Source organism: Neophocaena asiaeorientalis, unplaced genomic scaffold (assembly GCF_003031525.2).
Source record: "Neophocaena asiaeorientalis asiaeorientalis breed wild unplaced genomic scaffold, Neophocaena_asiaeorientalis_V1.1 scaffold656, whole genome shotgun sequence".
Classification (NCBI taxonomy): Eukaryota; Metazoa; Chordata; class Mammalia; order Artiodactyla; family Phocoenidae; genus Neophocaena; species Neophocaena asiaeorientalis.
Window position 1 is genome coordinate 456622 of NW_020172180.1, and position 23621 is coordinate 480242.

Below are 23621 nucleotides of genomic sequence, written 5' to 3' on the forward strand. Positions count from 1 at the left end.
TTCCTACATAATGTGTGGTAACGCAGGAACACATTCTCACTCTTGGCCTTCCACCGCAAATGCTGTTGCCGACATTGGAGATGCAGTATCAGAATGTGCCTGTGTCATGGACAGGGATGATGCTTCCCCCACTTTGCCCTCTTTCTCTTTACATTCACCCGCTGTTGTCTGATCTCTGTAGGTTCATGCGAAGAAACTCTGTTTCACATATGGGTCACGGTGTTTGTCTACTTAGAGCCAGTACACATTAGCCCGGAAATTGGGACTGGTGAAATACATTTGCAAGGCAAGACTTTTTAGGGAAAGCATTGAAACCTGATGTCTGCAACTGACATTTGTTATTCTGATTCAAAAATTCTTGAGTAAATATTTAAACACTAATTCAGATTTGCCAGTAAGAAGTGAGTTTGCAGCTTGAGTTAGAGTTGGAAGGGGTAAATGATCTCCTGGGTTACCTAGTCCATCACTCTGATGATACAGAGTAGACAAGACACACTGCAACATCATGTGAGTGTATTTTCAATACAGTTTTGGGTGAAGGATGAGGGACAGTTTAAAAGACTTATGAACAATGTATTTAGAATCTTCACAGCATGGGACATACTGTTTGAGTCATCTACTCTTACATAAGTAGATGGTAAATTATGATACAAATCAGTCTCATTTTTAATGTAAATTAAGAACATTCAGAGTGATTCTGTCCTTCAGATGCCACAGATTGCTAGCCTGTTCCTCTCTAGTTTTGAATTGACACTAAGCTTTGAAATCATATGGGCACTTCAACTTTTTATATGTGAAAGTAATTATGAGAGGGCCCAAGCAAGCTGTGGACAATTGCCAAGCATTTTCTTGCCTGGAAATTTCCTTCAAAGAAGTCTAGTGGTTCTCAAACTTTAGCATGCCTCAGAATCACCTGGAGGTGCTATCAGAATTTTTTGGCCAGTATATTAAATCACATATTGATGGACTCTGCCCTCAGAGTTTCTAATTCAGTCAATTTGGTGTGTGGCCCCCAAATTTGCATTTCTGTCAAGTTCACAGGTGATGCTGATACTGCTGGTTCAGGGACCACGGTTTGAGAACCAGTGAAATAGTCAGTGTCCGTCCATTTTCCTTTCTCATGATTTTTAATTCTTATTTCTTCCATTGCCTGATCCCCACAGGCCTAATTATGGTGAACGTATTCGGTACCAATAATTATAATAACCTTCCTTACTAGCCTCACCATTTTCCAGCTGCCAGCTCTGCTGCCCCCTTTATTATCTAGTTATTTGTTATCCATAATCAGTATTTTGAATAAATTACCTTACATGTTACCTCCTCTTTCTGGCTGTGCATTGTTTTTAAGTCTGCACCCCTGGCACTGTATTGAAACTGTGCTTGAAGGTCACCAAAGATTTCTCTAGTCATCAAGTCAGTCCTCATTATCTTTGGCCTCTCTGTAGCATTTATTCATTCAACAAACATTTACTGAACAAAATTGATGTATTCCTCTTTCTTAGGGAGTTCACAATTTGGTAGGTGAGACTCCTTGCATAAACAAAATTATATATTGTGGAATAAACCCTGTAACTAGAGTATATATAAGGCACTATGGGAAAATAAAAACAGAATTTATTAATTCTGTTCAGGAAAGTTAAGAGAGGATCATTAGCCCCGCTCTCCCTGAATGACCTGGCCCCCAACTCCCATCACCTTCATCATCCATGACACTTAATTCAGTCCACTATGCATTAGACACCCAGTGTACATAAGTTAACCATGTTGTGTTCTGGCACGAGGTCTTATTATCTGTTTACCTAGGTCAAGTTACTTAAGCACTCTAAACCTGGTCTCTTACCTATAAAATGGGCTTGTTAATGACTAAGTAACTGAATTCTTTTGAGGATTTTTTAAAAAAGGTGACCCATATAAAACACTTATCAAAGTGTCTGGCCCGTAAGCACATGATAGATGGGTTAAAAATATTTGTTCTCCTCCGCCTTAAAGGAGGTACAGGCTACTACCACCTGATGAAGGAAGAAGGCATTTAAGGTCAGGAAGAGCATAAGAAAATGGGTGGAAACCTTCATCCATCCGTGCATTCAGTAAATATGTATTAAGTGCCTGTTATGTGCCAGCTGTTGTTCTAGTTGCTGAGTGTATGAAAGTGAACAAAGCAGACAAAAGAAAAACATACCCTGTACTTGTGTAGCTGATATTGTAGCAGAGAGAGACAGACAATAAATAAATAAATAAATAGGGTACATAGTATATTTGTGATAATTGCTATGGAGAAAAATAAAAGAGGGAAAGAGGTAAGAGGTGTTTTGAGAGTGGACTGCAATTTTAGATAGAGTAGCTAGGGAAGACCATAATGAGAAAGTGACTTTTGAGTATAGATCTTGAAAGATGGGAAGGAACTAGGCATGCAAGTGAGTAAAAGCGAAACCTTCCAGGCAGAGAAAAAGCACATGCACAGACTCTGAGTAAGACACATGCCTAGTGAATTCAAGGAGCAGCTGAATGAAGGCCAGCATGGTTGAAGGGGGCTGCTGAGGGATAATAGCTAGAAATAAGATCTCAGTGGTAATGGGGAACCAGACCACAGAGGGACTTTTAGGTTATGGTAATGACTTACTCTGTGTGAAGATGGGAAGCTAAAGTAGCCTCTCATCACTTCTAATCTGGATGATGATCATGGTCATGATAATGCATTATCTTATTCAATTCTACAAGTGTTATCTGATGCCCATTTTACGGATGAGAAAGCTGAGACATAGATTGTTTAGGTCACTTGCCCAAGGTCACACAACTACTGAATGGTAGAGTCAAGGTTCAAACCCAGTTCTGTCTGAATCCAAAGGCTGTGCTCAATAACTGTTCTGATTAGAAATGCGAACTTTATTATATGAGTTGTAGAGAACCATTGGAATTTTTGAAGGAAGAGAGTGACGTGATCATATGGATGTTTAAGAAGCATTATTAGGTGAAATCATATAGGATAAAATGAAGCAGAGAGGATGGAATGGCCATGACCACCTTCTCATAGATTAGCTCCACATAGCTACCTACCACTTATGTTGAAAAAATGAACTGCCACCTCCTTCCCAAAGCCAGCTTACTCTAGAGTTATTGCTTCCTTATCATTGACACAATACAACCATTCTTTTAATCACCAGAACTAAAAACTTTTGGAGTCTTTGATTTTTCCCTTTCCCTCATCCCAAGTATTTCTTTTCAGTGACTTAATCCTGTTTGTCTTCACAATGTGTCTTGAATTTGTCCTTTCTCTGCCTTTGTTTACATGTACCATAGTTATCATTTTAACTATATCAGTCCTTGACATTTACCACCAAATTACTCTCCTACGTCATCTCCTTTCTGTATAATTTTGTGTTGTCTCCTAAATTCTGGGTTCCCTGAGGCTTTGAAAATACCATGCATTGTTTATCTCTGATCCCTAGTGTCCAGCCCACAGTGGATCATCGAATGTACTTCTACATTCATAATCGCTTTGCTCCTGTCTCCCCTTATAAACGTATAGTGCTTCATTTCCCAAGGGGCACGTTGTAACTTTATTCTGGCATTCACTCTCACATAACTCTCAACAAATATGGTGTCCTGGAAGAGTCTGGGCTTTGGGGTCAGTCTCTCTGTGTGTGTGTGTATATATATATATATATATATATATATATAATGTATATGTATATGTATGTACACACACACACTTAACAAGAGTAGAGTTGAATTTAGAAGTCCTGCTCTATAGCCCACGCAAGTGGAAAACAGATTCAGAAAACATTGATTGCCTCCCTGGTATGTCCTAGCATGCTCCTAGGTACTGTGGATAATAAAAATTAGTAAAACAGGGTCTCTTCCCTTGAAAGAGCTCATACTGACTGGAAGAAACTACTGTGTTGAAATGTTTATAGTGAAGGAATATGGCAAAGGAAGGCATCAGTTACTCCTTAGAGGAGTCTTCAGAAAGGAGGGGGTAGTTGAGTAGTCTTGAAATTTGAGTAGGTATTCACTTGGAAGATAGAAAAAAAAAAAAAGAGAGGAGGGTCTAGAGAGAGAGCAAGATGTACAAAAGCACAGTGGTATGACATTGCATGGTATGTTCAAGCAGTTGTAATCAGACTGAAGTGAAGGGTAGGGCACCAGGAAGCAGCAGGGGACACATTAGAAAGGTAGGCAAGGGCCAGCTCTAAAAGGGCCTTAAATGTAAAACCAAGAAGTTTGTGTGCTTTTCTAGTAGCTGAAGGGAGACTTTGCAGTGGAAACTTTGAATGGGTCCTAATCATCCTAACAAAATTAAACATTTGAAAACTAACTTCTGTGTGGCGAGGTTAAATGAACTGAAATTGTTTGGTTTAAGAGAACAGGACACCTGAGAAGGGAGCTTTCATTCTCTGAGAGGTGGTTATACAGAGGATAGCAACCAGTTATTTTCAGTTTCCACTGACGACAGAGCAAGAAGAAATAGGCTTAAGGTCTCAGTAGAAGGGAAAATTACCTATAGAAGGGTCCTTCGAAGAAAGATTGTGTGTGACTGACGTAGATGATTAAAATGTTGTTTGCTCAGGCTCTCTGGCTGTGTGCTGGCTTCTGTGTGTTCAAACCTCCTGATTTCAAAAACAGGGTAGAGACTGCAGGTTTTCAGGCTTGAATGAGTGTGTTCAAAATAAAAAAAATCTTTTACAAGGCAATTAGTTATTCAGATATTTTGCTATCTGCCTAACTGAAGTTTTGGAAATGTATTTGAACACATCACATATAAATATTATCTTTCATAATATAGCACTCCTGTTTATTAGAAAAAAAGAAATGATCAGAATTTGCTAGAGAAATAGGTGTTAATTTGTTAAAGGTATTTTGTATTCATGTACCATTTCAGAAAGTTATTAAAGATTAGGTAGATACAGTTAGTATAAATTCAGTTATTAATCTTTATGTGTAACATTTATTGTTCAGAGGATTATAATTAAAATCGCTATATGGTTTATTAACTGATGGCACTTTATCAGTGAATATAGTGAATTACTCTTTTTTTGTTATCATTCGTTAATAACTCACCTTATTAAGATATTGTAAAATGTTAGTTTTTCAAATAATTCCAATTTCTGGAACTACTGTTTGTGTTTTTATTGTTTGAAAATATATACAAGACAGAGGATTATAGGGTGACCATTTTGTTCATCCTTTTGCATGTTATAAAGAGAAGTCCTATATCTATCTCATACCCCTGCCTAGCTGGTGAGAGGGAAAGCACAGTCTACGATGCAAAATGGCACTTGGCTCCTGGCTGGAGTGAACCTTGAAATGCTTACAGAATAGCTACCAGTGAGACTCTGGCAAACTGGACAAGTATTATTGGAACATTTGATGTTAATGTAAAAATAACATAATTTTGAGTTAACCCGATATCAAAGGGAAGAAAATTTTATTTCTTAATAAACTAACCCAAACACTTTGGAAGTGATTCTGAACATAGATTAGATTACCTTTGTACTAACCCAAGAGATGACTATATCCAGCTAGTACACTTGGAAGGGCAAATTATTGCATAAATGCCCTTAGCCATTAGAAGTGATGAAGGTGAATGTTCTTAATTGCCTTCTGTACTTGACATCGAACTACACAATAGGTCCTGAGAGAGATGATGGCTAATGTGTGGATCATGTAGATGTGGTAAGAGAGACTGAAGACATGATAATACAAAGTAAATATACTTTAATAAGTAAAAATGCTTTGCCTTTATAGTTTAATATTATATATTCATTTGTTTTTGACCACACCGCACGGCTTGCAGAACCTTAGTTCCCCGACCAGGGATCAAACCCGGGCCCACAGCAGTGAAAGTGCCGAGTCCTAACCACTGGACTGCCAGGGAATTCCCTTTATATATATATTAAATATATATATAATATATATATTCATTTTTAAATGATTGGTCTAAGTATCATGCACATAAAGAAAAATTTAAAAGACCACATATTCCCTGCCAGTTTGAAACCTTAAGATGAACTCCTGGTGTTAAGGTTATGTAAAAAATAAATATTACAATACAAATTTAGCAGTTTGTCTACCATACCAAGGTATTTCTCAGCTTGACAGGATAGGCACTTGGCCATCTTTGTCCCTGCTTTGAAGGGAATGTTACAATGCTAAAAAAATACATGCATACTCTGTCTACCACTCTTTCTGATTTCGACAAAGATATTTAATAGTTAATGATATAAATGTTATGTATTGTTTATCTTTTAAAAATGTAACCATTGACTCTACTAAATTTTTTAACAGGAATTAAATTTATGGCCCTCCTTCTGGATAAATATTTATCAAATACAGTTTCTGAAAATTAAGCACTTATAAGCATGCATGTCAAAAAGGAAATTTTTAAATCACCCAGAAGATTCCCATATGAGCACAGTGCTATTTTTCTATTTTTGTGTTTTCCTTTCTTGTATTCGCCATGTGCATTTAAAAAAAAAAATTATGATATACTTGTACAATTTAGTGTCCTAAAAAATTGGGTGGGTTTTTGTAGTTGGTGTGTGTGTGTGTGTATGTGTATGTGTATGTGTAAATAATTTGTTTCCATAGAATTCACAAAATATAGATCAATCGCCTTTCCTTTAGGAAGATATGCCTTCAGTTTCCCTAAGCTCCTAATGTTTTTAGGATTTAGGAATTCAATTAATTTGTAAGAAAAAAAGAAAATGTTTATTTCCTTATTACTTGGAATATTCAGCATATTCTGAAGGGGATGCACTTTGTGAACATATAACACTGCAATCTCCGGTAAAGGCCTCTCTTTAGGAAAGTGAACCTCCCAGTGATTCTTCTACAGCTGCAAGCCTTACTTAAGACAAGTTGCCCTTGAGGTTTTTGTTGGTTTTTGTTCTTATAGCTCGTTCTTGAATTGTGTCATTTCAACCTTGTAGTACTTAAAAGTGTTTGGTGGATCAACATAATAATGCAAAATTTTAAATATTTTACCTACATGGGATAAATAGTAATCCCAGAAATTCTAAAAGAAATCATTGTGGCCACTTCAGTTATCAGCATCATGCTTCCTGTGGCTGTTTGTTTTGAGCCTGAAGACTAACATTTCTCTTAAGTTGCTCATATCATTGGAACGTAGCAGTTGTTAGAAAGCTGTAGCACAAAAAGTATGGGACTGATTGATTAAATACAATTTTTTTCCTTAGATACTAAAACAATAAGGATTAAATTACTCTGTAATTACCTAAATATCCTCCACAGCCTTTTCTTAAACCTATTTGCAAAGAATATTCATTTATTCTAAACAGTAATCCTTAAAGCTGAAAACCCCAAATCAGTATGAACATCAGTGGACAAACCTGTCATCTAAGGATTATAGAATTAAATCATCCAATAGAATGAGAAAAGTTGATACTTTATACCATATTTATCCTTTGTTTTGAAGTAAATCCTTGATTTCATTTGCAGCTTAGTCTAGTATGAGAGTTATATTAAAGAAAACACTTAGATTCTCATCATAGATATTTTTGGTCCTATACTTTAAAGACTTTTATCATTCTAGCCACAGCATCCCTTTTCTAGTGTCTCTGAAAAGAAGATACAATGTGTAGGCAGGCAAATAAAATTTGACATATTATCACAATTGTGTGGTCAGATTCTGTTTATAAATCAGCATAAAAAGCCTTCAGTTATTCTTTTATGATGGCCCATGCAAGTAAACGAGGGTAAAATGTGCTTGCTCTTTTACATTCATTTGCAGCAGCAATGGCCAGAAATGAATATTACCTCACAGACGAATCAAGCTTTCAAGAATATATTTCTGTGATAAAGCAAAGAACAGAATGCTGATAACATAAACACACATTCACTTGGACTATTATTATCAATACTTAAGTGAATGTTCTTTCTCATGAAAAGAATAGTTCATTTTGCTATAATAATCTAGACATTTTAAGAAATACGGATTCATGTTTAACTTTTTACTTTTTTCGGTCATCTTTCTCTCTTTTAAAATGCGGAGTTCGTTTTAAAATCCAGAGCATTGTCACTAGACCCCAGTAGGAACTACCCCAGACATTTAAAAAAATTTTTTAATTAGTTACAATGAATTGAGTTCATTTATTCATTTATTTCTCTTATTTAAGAAAAAGTCTCTTGGGCTTCCCTGGTGGCACAGTGGTTAGGAATCCACCTGCCAATGCAGGGGGCATGGGTTCAATCCCTGGTCCGGGAGGATCCCACAGGCCCATGGAGCAACTGGGCCCGTGCGCCACAACTACTGAGCCTGCACTCTGGAGCCCGTGGGCCACAGCTGCTGAGGCCCGTGCGCCCAGAGCCCGTGCTCCCCAATGGGAGAGGCCACCACAATGAGGGGCCCACACACTGCAGGGAAGAGTGGCCCCACTCGCCAGAACTAGAGAAAGCCCACGTGCAGCAACGAAGAGACCCAACTCAGCCAAAAATAAATAAATAAGTAATAATAATTTTAAAAAAAGAAAAAGTCTCTCTATATATATTATTAAAAAATACTAAAAATATTGTCGTTATTCCATTCCAGATCCGAGATACTAAATCAGCAGATCAAAAGACAACCCTCTTGCATTTTATTGCTGAAATTTGTGAGGAAAAATACCGGGATATCCTGAAATTTCCTGAAGAACTGGAACATGTGGAAAGTGCAAGCAAAGGTAATTGATTTGTAACTGCTTTGAGACTACATCTTGTCTAAGTAAATATTTTAAACAGTAGGATTAAATAATCTATAAGCATTAATCGTAATTTTTATTTGGTTACTGATATAAGAAAAGCAGGAAGATAGTTTCCATTAGCTTATATTTGACAGCATAGTGTGTTTTAATGACCTGCTTTTGACCAACTTTATTTTTTAGCACTCTAGTTTATTGAAGCTTTCATATCTCTGATCAAATAGTATATTTTTTCATTTCATAAATACTTAAGTGTATATTATTTGCAAAGGAACCATACCCTGAGGCTGTTGGTGATATCAAAATGATCGTGAGATAGTTCTTGCTTGAATTTGTTTAAAATCTAGAAGGGAAGAAAAGACATATACACAAATACTTTATAAAACAAAGATGAATATGAGAAGTGCTACAGGAAAAGATAATGGACTGTGGTTTAGATGAGAGAGAAAGAAACTTTGAATGGATAGATAAGAGGAGGCCAATAGGGTGAAACATGAGAATAGGATTTTTACTGACATGGAAAAGGGGTATGCTGTCCAGAGAGCAGACAATATGAGAAGGCACAGTGGCGGAATGTGTTAGGATGGTGGAAGAGTCATTGACTATCAGGCTGAAGCAGTAAGGTAGCCATTTCAGAGACTTCAGTGTCATGCTAAGCAGTCTGATCTTGATGAGATAGGTGGCAGGGCATCATTGAAGGACTAGAATGGGCAGAACCTGGCACCAGTGAAGAACAGGAGAGGAGGAACAAAAATGTCTCCAAGACTTTAATTCGAACAGATTAGTTTTGTTGGTTAGTAAGTATTGTCTACTTTTAGAAGAAGTTGAAAAGTGAAAGAAAGGAAGAAGGGTCAAGGAAACATTTTTTGAAAGTGAGGTGATGTATGTGGAGAAGTACATTTTTCCTCTTGGATAAGAAGAGTAGGCCGTAAATCTTATATTTGAAACTGCAAATATAAGAAGTAATTCTGCTTCTCTATAACTCAGAGGACTTTCAGTAAGGACTCAAAAGCATATGTTTCCCGAGTTTATTACAAACCATATAAACCTGTTAGTGTCCGTTGAAGGAGAAAAAAAGTGTGTCTATAAAGCCCAGAAAGTCGTTTGTGTAATATTGTTCAGTGATCATCTCTGCCAGTCTGGTATTGTTGATCACATCCTCAACATATTTCTTGAATTTAATGAAGTTAATGAAATTTCTTTAATTCCTTTAATTTAATGAGTATTACAGTTGTTGCTGTTGTCTTGTTGGAAGAGAACAATCATAAGGGTACCTATAGTTTCTCTAGTCTCAGCCAATTATGTATTATACTCAGTTCTATTTGTTTGTTTCCTATATCTGGGCTTTTGGTAAATCCTTTCATATTTTTCTTTTAGGATATCACCAACTTCTTTCTTCTTATCCATTTCAAGAGCAAAACCTCTCTGTTGTATTTTGCTTATTTCTGCTTTCGTGTAGTCTTCCTGCCATTGTATTCGAAAGACTTGCCAGAAATCCTCTTCCTGTCTTTGTGTTTGGGCTGCAGCAATCCCCATTCTCAAGTTATTTTGACTAGTTCTTTTTATTTCCCTATGAAATTTAGACTCAGAGTTTGTAACTCAACAAGTTCTTAAGTACATTCTGCCTGCTTGCATCCCCCTTTCATTTCCTTCTAGTTCTCATGTGTTCAGAAGTATTTTCTCTTGAGCCGTTTTTATTCCTTTCTAATAATTCTGTCTCTGTGTACGATTTCATCCTGCATCATATGCCTGGAAATCTTACCTGCCCTGTCCTCTAAGACAATTGACTATTATTTGTCAAATCACTGTTCAGAATCCATTTCCTTATTTTTTTTTTAATGTTTTGCTACTAAAGCCTTAGAACAAAATACTTGTGAATTTAGTTTGCAAGAAAAAACAGAATGTGGTTTGAAAGGTCAAGCCACTTAACTTCTTATTTATAGTTAAATACTTTTCCTTGGTGTCTAAGTCTAACTTGTCTTTTTTGCTTAATACAGATTTCAGTCCTGTTTGAATCACATTCTGTCACCTCCAGTACTGTGTATATAGCAAGCATATCTATATTCACAACCAACCAGCAAAAATAAAAATAAATCAACACTATATATTAATTCATTTTCCATGATTTTGGACAATCTCCTTGTGAAATGATTGCCTACAAAAAGAAAAAAGTACCTGTCTTTTTAAACTGGAGTGATATAGATAAGATGAAACTAATTCAGTTATATAACTCGTATTTCAAGAATAATTGTATGATTACTAATATCTTCTTTTGTTTTTGTTTTTTTCTTATACCTTTGAAAATTCTCTCTTTACTTTTTATTTTTATTTTTAAAGTATAGTTGGTTAACAATATTGTGTTAGTTTCAGGTGTACAGCAAAGTGATTCAGTTATATATACCTGTATCTTTTTGCAGATTCTTTTCCATTATAGGTTATTACAAGCTATTGAATATAGTTCCCTGTGCTATATAGTAAATCCTTGTTGCTTATCTATTGTATATATAATAGTGTGTATCTATTAATCCCATACACCTAATGTATCCCTCCCCCCTTCTGTGTTTTTTGATTATTAAAACCCAAGTACCTATTTTGATAGAATAAGGATCTTTTCTGTCTGCTATAGCAAATAAATGTATTTCAGCTCAGTACTAAAGTTATAGACCTCAAATTAACTGACAAAGAAAAAAAAATTACCTTGAAGTGAAAAGAAAGCTGAAAGTAAGAAATACGTGGGATTCATGGAAAAACGTATTTTATAAATTGCCTTCGTTCCTTGTTAAGCTAACCTTCTAAAATTGTGTGCATCTTGGACAATGCAAAGCTATGGTATAAACTTAGCATATTTTCCTAGAGCTCAGTAACTCAAAGATATTGGGAGAAAACACATCATTTTACATTAACACAGATATATATTATGGAGTGGAATGCAAAATTCACATGAATTTTTAAAATAAAACAGATGACTTCAAAGAAATTTCACACTTGCCGCAGATCCCTTGGGGAGCGTGTTCAATCTTCTCTTCCATTAGGGGCTCTTGGGTGGGAAACGTTTATGAAGCATTGCCTAAAGAATTGGAGAGTGGTTTGGTTTTGCTTTGGTTTCACTTATTTATTTATCTATTTAGTTATTATTGCAGGGAGTGCGGGAGGCAAGCCGCCCTTATGAAGTTCAGAATCAAACAGTACAATGGAATTTTATTACCAGTGGAATTCATAAAATAATATTTCTCTCGTCATTTTCTTCCAAGTTAAATTATAAATCTGCAGGTCCTCTCATTCCTGTTTGACATACCAATGAGTCTTTAGAGAGAAAAAAAGTGGTTGCTATAGAGAATCTAATGCCTTTAAAATATTGAAAATTTATTTGATAAACCACCATTACCTTGTCCCCAATGAATAATTTTAAAGATTATATATGTATTTATAATTATATATAATAGATATATAGATCTGTATTGTATAAAGCACTGCTGGTTTACTAGACCTAGTTTGTAAATCCTTCATTGTTTTTCCCCACCCTGTGGCTATCACTTTAACTTTCGGCTTTGAGGATTTTTACAGTTTGATGTAAAACCTCTAGTGTTTTATAGGTCAGCTCCAGGGATTAAACCAAAAGGGTTAGAAAAAAATGAGTTTCAATTAAGTTAAATTACTGCCATCCTACAAAATAAAAGTTGGTTAAGTTTTCTATAAGCAGTGTTAATTTCTTATGCTTTAAATCAACTATTATAAATTTTAATGACCAACCATACCTTTTGATAATCTGCCATCTTTCCATGCTATATTAGTAACTCTGATTAGCTATTTACCCACTCTGACTTCTTCACAGGATTAATCATGATGAAAGTTTAGATTAGAGGAAATATGGTAGGGAAAAATCTATGAGATAAAGGAAAAGTAACATCATAGCAGAGTTAAAAAAAAGTTGGGGGAATGCAAAAAAACAAAACAACATTTTCTGAAACTCCAGAGCTAGCAGAAGCCTTAGAGATCATCTTGTCCCTGCTAAAAGAGACCCAAGATGGCATTTAGTCCAAATTCATCATTTTACAGTTGAAAAACTGAGGCCCAGAATGACGAAGGAATTGCCCACGATCACACAGTCAATGAAGGTTTGCAGACCTTTGTCTATTGTTTTATTACATACATTTCAGCTCCACTTTTCCTTCCTTTGTGGTCTAAAATATACAACAGAGATTCATGCTCACATATTGGAAAACATAGAAAATCAACTCTGACCAAATAAAAGATTTACTGGAGTATGAATGCCACTTCCTCTATATAGTACTCCAGTCTCTCTATCCCCATTTTGACAGAAATACCCTTTCCTTTCTCTGAGTCACAGCAGTACTTTAGCTTTATTAGTAATACAGCACCTGCCACATTTGCATTTTTTTATTTCATTGTATGCTTCTCTCTGTACCTCCTAGGTTGAGTACCTCAGTGGCAAGGAATATGCCCCATTTGTCCCAACAGACTCAGTGCTAGCTCAGCATCTCAGAGAGAAGTAAATGCTCAATAAATGTTTACTACATTGAATCATTGTATATCCTTTTAGTACAGCAGGCGTATTCAAAATAAGGCATTATGGGAAGTTGACAAGTTGAGAATAGCAACCTGAAAATTACTGTTTACTGTAAATACAAGAGGAGAAACAAGATAAGTTAGAATAAAGAAGACACCATGACTTAACAATATTTCCTGGTCCATGTTTTACTTCTTTCATGGAGAAAGTTAAAATTGGAAACAATCGAGCTCTTAATGGAGAATATCTAAACTTATGGAGACTGCCATACCATAAAGGTTTATGGTGAACAGTAAGGATTAAAAGTCTCATAGGAACTAATGGCAGCCAACTGTCTTAACGTAATATCTAACTGCCGAAACATCTTTTATTCTAATGACTGAACAAAAAAATTACTTTTATACTATCTACGGTTTTTATTGAAAAATCTTTTGAGTTATGGGACAAAATCCTACTGTTTTTAGAGCATTCAATGTACAGTAACTCATAGGACCCAAGATGTGAGAAAGTATGAAACCATAGGATGTCCTAGCAGATTTCAACTTTCTGTTTTGGAACAATAAATGCTGGAGAGGGTTTGGAGAAAAGGGAACCCTCTTGCACTGTTGGTGGGAATGTAAATTGGTACAACCACTATGGAGAACAGTATGGAGGTTCCTTAAAAAACTAAAAATAGAACTACCATATGACCCAGCAATCCCACTACTGGGCATATACCCAGAGGAAACCATAATTCAAAAAGATACATGCACCCCAGTGTTCATTGCAGCTCTAGTTACGATAGCCAGGACATGGAACAACCTAAATGTCCATCAACAGAGGAGTGGACAAAGAACATGTGGCACATATATACACAATGGAATATTACTCAGCCATAAAAAGAAACAAAATTGGGTCATTTGGAGAGACGTGGATGGACCTAAAGACTGTCATACAGAGTGAAGTAAGTCAGAAAGAGAAAAATATCGTATATTAACGCATATTATGTGGAATCTAAAATAATGATATAGATGATCTTATTTGCAAAGCAGAAATAGAGGTACAGACATAGAAAACAAATGTATGGATACCAAGGTGGAAGGGGGGGATGGAATGAATTGGGAGATGGGGATTGACATATATACACTATTGATACTATGTATAAAATAGATAACTTTTGAGAACCTACTGTAAAGTACAGGGAACTCTACTCAGTGCTCTGGGGTGACCTAAAGGGGAAGGAAATCCAAAAAACAGGAGATATATGTATACGTATAGCTGATTCACCTTGCTGTACAGTACAAACTAACACAACATTGTAAAGCAACTATACTCCAATAAATTTTTTTTTAAAAAAACAACTTTGTGTTTTGGTCTAACTTTTTAGAAGCACAGAATGATAATAAACCAATGTTAACAGAATGTCAATAGAATTGACCTTACTTAGATGTTAGCAGTCTGAATAAAACTGAGTATACATTGTACCACTATATCATTTTAATAAAAAAGTTAAATTGTTTGTTTAGCTTTTTTTGGACCTTTCCTACACTATCTCAAATAAATAATTTTGCTGAATGAATTACATTCTATCATATTGACACCATAAAAATCTTATAAAAATTGAGAGGAATATTAAGTTTTAGGGAGTCTAATTCATACATTTTCCAGTTTGATATACTTTCTTCCTTACTCTCACCAGGTCACCCCAATTTTTTTTTGAGGCTTAAATTATTTTTATTATGAAAATTTTCAAATATAAACAGAATTACAGAGAAAAATATGATGAACCCTAGTGTACCTAGTATTCAGTTTCCATATTATAAAACACTTTGTTAGTCTTATTTCCCATCCCTACTACTACTACCACTACTACTACTGCTACTGGTGATGGTGATAGTGTTTTTGCAGGTATATTTCAGCCTTTAAAGAAAACTCCAACTATCCTATCATCTAACTAGAGTTACTAGTTTATTATGCACATTATATGCATAATATATGTCTGACATATAAGGACATATTTTTTTAAACACAAATCAATGCCATTACCATACCTAACATAATGAACAATTTCTTAACATTATCTAATACCCAGTCCAAGTTTCCTTGATTATTTCAAAAGTGTTTTTTAGACTTAGTTTATTTGAATCAGGGTGCAAACAAAATGTGCACATCGTATTTGGTTTTTATATTTTTAACTCTTTTAATTTATAATTGTTTCTCCTTTTTTTGTTAAAAAATGCTATTGTTTATTGAATAAACCAAGTTAATTATCGTGAAGAATGTGCTGGATTCTGAATGTGGTTGATTGGTTTCTTCTGGTGTTTAACTTTTTTGCTAGCCTCCTTATTTCTTGTACATGAGAAATTAGAACTGGAGGCTTGATTAGAGCAGTGTTTCTTTGTTTTATTCTTCTTTTCTTTCTTTTTTTTTTTTTGGAAGCAAGTGCTATGTACTTTTTGTTGTATCACATGAAGAGACATAATATTGGATGTTCCACTTTCAGATGGTGTCAGCCTGATTTCTTTCTTATAAAGTTCCTTATCAAATTTCACCTAGTGGTCTTAGCACCTATGATGATTATTGCCCTGATCCATTATTTTATTAGAGGTTGCAGAATGGTGACTTTCTAATTTTACTATACTTTCTGCATTTATTGGCTAGAAATGTTCTGTAAAAGACTTTCCTCAGCAACTATTGGCTTTGCTGAAATATAGCTCATACAGGAAAGTTAAGCTAAATGCTCAATTTATTCCCTTTATTTGTCAGTTTTTAAAGTAATGGGTTGGTGATATAGCCATTTCCAGTAATGAAAATGAGGTTTCTTTTTCAGTATGGTTTTTCAAATATTTGCTATATTTTCATCAGGTACTGTTATTATTCCTTTTTTTAACATCTTTATTGGAGTATAATTGCTTTACAATGGTGTGTTAGTTTCTGCTGTATAACAAAGTGAATCAGCTATATGTATACATATATCCCCATATCCTCTTCCTCTTATTTATTTATTTATTTTTGATTTGGTAAAGTAGCAGGATACAAAATTAATGCACAGAAATCTCTGGCATTCCTATACACTAATGACGAAAAATCTGAAAGTGAGATCAAGAAAACACTCCCATTTACCATTGCAACAAAAAGAATAAAATATCTAGGAATAAACCTACCTAAGGAGACAAAAGACCCGTATGCAGAAAAAGTATATATGTGCCACATCTTCTTTATCCATTCATCTGTCAATGGACACTTAGGTCCAATTTTTTTTTTTAAACAAAGTGAATTTCTTTAAAATAGTACAAATCACAAGAGGTCCAACACATGCATAGAAAATATATTTTCAACCTGAAATGTCAAAAGGACTTAGGAAAGAGAGTCATGTTTTCTTACTGGTCAGTAATCTAGTCATTACGAAACAGTGTTTATAATTCATAACATATAAACCCTATAATTAATTTTCATTTCTACAGGAAACTATTGAAAACATTCATATCTTCAGGGAACAGTGAAAGGAAGCAGAGACCATGGCCATTTGTACTTGAGTAAAATGCTTCAATATAAATCAGCTATTTTTTATAGACTTATAGACATTTGTTACGGTACCTTAGCTTTTGCAACCCAGAATCTCTTTCTGCTAGAGAACTGTATGCATAGCTCATCTGTCTCACACCCACTTCATGGCCCAGCCTGTCTCAGAGCCTAGGCTTCTGTGTTTTTCTAAACTGAAATTCCCCCCTCTTCTCTCAGCCCTTTTGAGCCTAATGTATGTATCTTTTGATGGCCCTCTATGAAGCCTTCCCCAACTGCTTTGGCTTTCAGGCGTCTCTCACTTCCCCTCTTCTACCATAGTACTTACTTGAGCTTCTTAGTTTGGTGCTTGATCCTATACTCTTTTGCATTACAATATCCTGTACTCTTTTGCATCCTGGCTGCATCCTGGCATGATGCTTTCTGAAATAATGTATGTTATCATAGTTTCCTTTTTCAAGGGGAAAATCTAACACCGTATTGGCATAGTAAAGTCAGCTCAGTGAATGATTTTGAAACCTCCACCTGATCTTAGCTGCCATCTTTATTTAACCCCAGTGAAACTTTCTGGATACTTAAAATAGCTAAAATATATTTGCAGATACTTAATTTCAACTTCTTACACATTGCGCCCAGGTCTTCAAAATGTTTTCTTTAAAATTAGCTGTTTAAGGCAAAACTAATCTGTCAATAGGATGTTAGAAATCATTATAAATGGTTAGTTTTGGGGTGGGTTAATGGCTGGAAGGGAACATGTGAAGGCCTCTGGGGTGCTGGTCACATTCTATTTCTTGATCTGGATCCTGGTGACATGGGTGTGTTCAGTTTGTGAAAATTCAGCTGGTCACCTGTGTGCACCAGGGATATATGCTTTAATAAAGCATTTTTTAATAGGCGGTCATTTGTATTTTTAAAATGTGTAATGAATGATGAATAGTGAGAAAGGTATTACGTTTTAATTCAAAAGGTCCTCTTGTTTTTACCTGTGCTTAGTTATAATGATCACATGCATTGTATAAATAACTGCTGTCAGAGTTGATCTGATGTTACTGTAAATAATTACTGTTTTTCAGCAAGTTGTATGTCACTTAAGGATTTTGTCAAAGTGTCCTTTAGTCTGAGAGTGGATGGGTACACTCTAGTATTAAAAAGGAAAAAAAAGTTAAGAAAATCACCAAGCACATTATATGCCATGTAAACATTCAGGGTGAATGTTTCTTTTCCATAGCTGTTGTCAATATTATGCTGTCTTGTATATCATTGAGTCCTAACATGTCCTGAGCACATCCTGAGGTAAAATTTTCACCAAGAACCTGTCACTGCTCTCATTGTTATCATTGTGTCTTTGCTTCAATGTCAGGAAAGAGGATATGTGGGAATATTGCTCATTTAATCTCCTTGTGGATACAGTCTTGTTAGGTGAAAAATGAATATTCATACAGCAAATGTTAAAATGTGATTGACTCCTGAAATAAAACACAGGGACATATTTGATGCAAGAGGTTTAGGGACTGATGTTAAGTAGTAATGTCAAGGTAGAGAGAGGAGAGTAAGGGAAGAGGGAAGAGTGAAAGAAATGAAGAAAAAACCAGCTCTCTGCCACCATGGCAGAATCATAGGAAGAGGTGGCTCCTGTCCTGAGTGGAGATTCCCTTGTACCACCAGGGGAAATTGGTAGAATCTGGTAAGCAACTTGGTTGCTGTCACTGCAGTTTTTACCACTACCAGTTCTTTTGATGGGTTCATCAATAAGGATGAATCTGGTTTAGGGATATTAGGGTTGGTGATTTTGGAAGAGGAAAGAACAGTATCAGATCTACCTAATAAGCTTCCCCCATTCTCCATTTTTTACACGTTTCAAACGTGTCTTGAACACAGGGGACTACGTGGCTGGGGTGATTTCTTGAATTTAACTGGGTCTTTTTCTGGAATTGGGATTCTACAAGTTGATGAGGTAAATTATAGTAAATAGCAAATATAATATTGACTTATGCTAATTTTATATGACCCAAACTCCTTTAGAGTATTTCCACGTAAAACAGTCAGAATGGAGCTGGCATTTCTATTAGAAGAGTCATTGAAATAGTGAGGGGAAAAAAACCCTGACTCCTACTGGAAGCTAATAGCTCTGTGTCAAAGAATTCTGGTACAGTCATATCTGAAAGAGACGCATGCTAGAAATAATATGGCCAAGGATGAGAATCATAACATATATATTCTAGTTTCAACTTTGTTACTACCTACTTGTTGGATCATAGTTTTGCCACTTAACCTCTCAGTGCCTTTTTCCTCATTGTATCATAACATTTCTTAATTTGAAAAATATAGGTGGTCATATTTATCCCTCAGGTGATTATGATAATAAAATTAGATATTCAGTGTGGATATGCCTTAAAAGAAAACTGTTATATATAAATAATGATTTATCATTCAAGCTAGCATAAAGATATTAATTCCAGATGATTTTGATCAGGTTTTTTACGTTTGTTCAGCCCCATTTAAAAAATGAAGGTCAAAATTCACTTGTTAAATCATAAAGCACTCTGAAATAACATATGATGTCATTAATTTTCTTTTCTTTACATGTTCTTTTACTTTTTTCCATCTCATAGTCTTTTTGAAATTAGACTCTAAAAACGTGATCATATAGGCTCATCTCATTTTGAATGACATCTCCAAGCTCTGATGGAAGAATTATTATTCCACATTTAAGAGTTGACCATAAAATTTCCATTATCCTATTCTGATAGGATATCTTTGTCCTTAGTATGTGTAAACATGGAAGAAAAGAAAAAATGTATAGTTTTAATTGAATGTTCTAAATAATTAATAGTAAATGTTTAGGGGAACATATAAAAGGTGTGAATTTAAAATATTATAATAACTAATACAAATGATAATAAAACATTTATTTTACATGCATTTTTAAGGAATGGATTCTGCTTGCATTTGTAGCACAAAACCCAAGGATAATGTTTATGCTAGCTATTGCTTCTTCACTTAATTTTGCATTTTTTTCTAATACTAGTGATAATATTAACCACTACCATTTATAAAGGGCTTACTAAGTGCCTGGCACTGCAGTAAGCCTGGTTTTAGAGAAAAGGAGACTGAGTCTCAGAAACATTAAATAAAGTGCTCAAGGTCACACAATTAATAAGAGCTAAGATTTTGGCTACTTCTATATCACTTATTCTTTTCATTATAACAACACTGAGAGTAATATCAAAAACACAGTTAAAAAAGATATGAAAAATGAAATTTTTACTCATAAATTTAAGATAAGCTGAGAAGGCAATATAAACCTTAATAAATTCTGGATTTTAATGGGAAATTAATTATTACCATTAGAAACACCCAATGAAATCATATAAATACAAACACTTATTGTTTTACTTTAAAACTATAGTAAACTGATAAATATATAAAATGGTATTGTCAGGATTTAGGGTTTCATTCAATTCATTTTTCCTTCTACATTTTCACAGAGAGTAGTAACACACCCTGTGGTGATGAACAAAGAATATCTCTATTGCTCACCCTTCTTGAGGGATATGGTCACCAACTAAACACTTGTTTATTTAATTCTAATTGTATAAGGACTTACAGTCCCTGAGTTGCACATTTGTATCCCTTGTTTTAAATATATCACTTTTTCTTCAGCTATCTATTCCATGGAAGTGTGGGGCATGCTGTAAATTAATTTGGGCATTTATTCATGTATCTTTTACTATTAGAAATCACACTGAATAGGAGTTCTTCAAAGGAAAATGAGTTATATCTTACACTTCTATTAATTATTTCAGTTAATATCCCAACTTAGAAATTCATTAGAAACAATTTTAATACATGTGCCATCCATGTGGACAAATGGCACATGGGCAGAATGTTCTCAGAAGACAAACATACCAAAAATATTCAACCTCATCAGTAATGGAAGAAATACACATAAAACAATAATATACAATTTTTCAGCTATTGAAGTGACAAAGTTTAAAAACAAACTGTCACATACTCAGTACTGATACAGGTGGTATAGGGGAGATACATACGCATTAATGGTCCAAGTTCAAGATGATCTCAATTTTTCGGAAAGGAAAATGTATCAGGAGCCTCAAACTAATTGCAAACATTTAATTTGTCCTAAGAAGATGATCAGAAATGGGTACCAAGATTTATGCACAAAAATTTCATTTGTGGGTTTCCCTGGTGGCGCAGTGGTTGAGTCCGCCTGCCGATTTATTTGTAACACTGAATAATTGGAAATATACAAAAGAGCTAAGAATTAAGAGAAATAATAAAATGAATCATAGAACATACATATAATGTAATATATTTTGAATAAAATGAAGCCTTCAATGAACTTTAATGACATGGTGAATACAAATAATATAGTAAATTCAAATAAAATAATAGACAATAAGATCCAAATTTTATTAATCATAATATACATAACAGTAATATTTGTTGTCAGTAGTATTTTTGTGTTTTCTGTGTCTTCTGTGTGGTATATACAATTGATTCTTGTTACTTGTAGTAGTTATGTTCTATAAAGTCATTGTAAACATTGAATTAGGGAATATTGAATCATTGCTTCTACGGGAAATACAGAGTTAGGTTCCTGCGAGCCTCTGGTCATACAATTTTCATCAAGCAATCAATATATAACCTTGTTTATGTGTGTTTCTGTTTAAAGATACCATATTTAATATATATGATTGATTCATTAGCATTGAACTCACAGCCAACAGCACTATAACTCATGCCTGAATGAAACCTATTTAACGTAAGTATATTCTCTGTAAGGCACATTACAGCCTTCCTGCACTTAGGAACACCAGACAGCACTTCAGCACTGTGCTTGGGGGTCATTTTAAAAAGCAAAACCACCCAAAAAAGCACAAAAATTAGAAAAATATGGTACTAAATAGGTTGCAAAAGGACACTTGTTTACAGTGTGAGAGCTGAAACAAGAAGGCACAGTGTCCCCTTGTTCAACCTCAGTTGGAAACATGCACTGAAGACAACTCAAATTTTTTCACCACTCTGCATGTGTGCATGTCTCTGAATGACCACAAAATCACTGCAAGTATTGATTGGGTTACAGATAAATTTCAGCAAGTAGGCAAATTCACAGATATGGAATCCATGAATAATGAGGATTGACTGTGTATTTATGTTTATAATCATGAAATAATTTTAAGATATAACTCATCATACAGTTCATTCATTCATTCACCCATTTCCTGAACAAGTAATTATTGAGCACTGACCATATTCTGGACCTTTGGGCTATAGTTATGAATAAAACAAAGTTCTCATTTTCATGGGAAAAACAGACAAAAATATAATTCCCTTCAGTCATGAGTATTATGAAGAAAAATAAAGCAAGATAAGAGAATAGAGAATGACAGAGGGTACTGTAGTACTACATATAGTGGTCAGGGAGGCCTCTTTGTGGAGGTGACCTTTGTCCAGAAACTTGATTAAACTGAAGTAACATGCCATGTTCATATCTCAGTCAAGGATACTTCAAGCAATGGAAACAGCAAATGCAAAATTCCCTGAGTCTTCTAAGTGGTATTGTAGTTGAAGGAGAGTAAGGGAGCCAGTGAGTGGTCGGGGAGAGTGATAGGAAAAGAGGTTGGAGGTGTAGCCACGGGCAAAAGCATGTAGATCTTGTAGGCCCTGGAATGGACTTTGGCTTTTATTCAGAGTCTGATGGGAAACTATTAGCAGGTTGAGAGTACGGAAGTAATGAGATCTGACTTATATTTAAAAGAATCATTCAGACTGCCAAGTGGAGAAATGGATTGCAATATGGCAAGAGTAGTGGGAGATCAGGAGACCACTGAAGTTGATCAAGGGAGGAAAGATGTTAGCGTCAATTAGGGTAGCAGTGGTGGAGCTTATGAGAAATGTAGACTTACTATTTTTCTAAAGATTAAACCACCTGAATTTGCTTATAAATAGGAAGAGGAGCATGACAATATGATTCTTCAACAATGACTCCGAAAGCTGTGAATAGAGCAACTGAAATAAGATGGATTTGCCATCAGTCAAAGTGGAGAAGACTGTAGAAGGACTGGGTTTGGGATATCTGGAGTTCAATTTTGGTCATAGTAAGGTTTCAATACCTATTAGATATCAAAATGGAGACATCAGGTAGGCAGTTGGATATGGGAGTCTGGAGTTCACGGAGATATTGGGGCTAGAGATAGATAGACATTTGAAAGTGATGAGGACATAGATAGTAGCTAAATCCGTGTGAGTGGATACGATCACCAAGAGAGTAAGAGTGGATAGTCAAGAGAAGTGGCTGAAATACCAAACCCTGGGACCAGGGATCCAGGTAACCAATAGGGTACTTTTGAGTGAATTAGGAGGACACCCATTTGAGATGGCATAAAAGTGACTCTGGACCTTCCAGCATAGAGAAGAATTTAATTTGATTGAAACTGTAAAGAATAATGATAAGTACAATGTTTAGATATGCTCTGTTAAACCAGTGTACCAGATGTTGCTCTGTTCTGCACATAATGTATCATTTGTATTACCTATGAAGGAGCCTTTGTTTTAAAGAAAAAAATACTAATGTAGTCATGAACACATACACACAGAAAATCACACGCACGCACGCACACACACACATGCGTGCAAACACACATAGATATGTATGAGCCCTGATAAACTCCTGATCATCACAAAACTCCATGCAATTGGCCCTCCAAATCCACGGGTTCTGCATCCACAGATTCAACAAATTTCAGTCCGCTGTTGGTTGAATCCACAGATGTAGAGCCTGTGGATATGGAAAACTGACTGTACCATGCCATTTTATATAAGAGCATCCACGGATTTTTGGTAACCTTGGGGGATCCTGGAACCAATCCCGT

General features: G+C 35.1%; 1 protein-coding gene across 3 annotated transcripts in view; it reads left to right on the forward strand.

The window, feature by feature from the left end:
* Positions 1-23621, forward strand: part of DIAPH2 (diaphanous related formin 2) — an 863347-nt gene that overhangs the window by 453553 nt on the left and 386173 nt on the right. For all 3 annotated transcript variants that reach the window (XM_024761235.1, XM_024761244.1, XM_024761229.1), the window contains one exon: positions 8549-8678. In XM_024761235.1, the coding sequence (XP_024617003.1) occupies positions 8549-8678 (130 nt within the window). The remainder of the gene's footprint in view (positions 1-8548; positions 8679-23621) is intronic.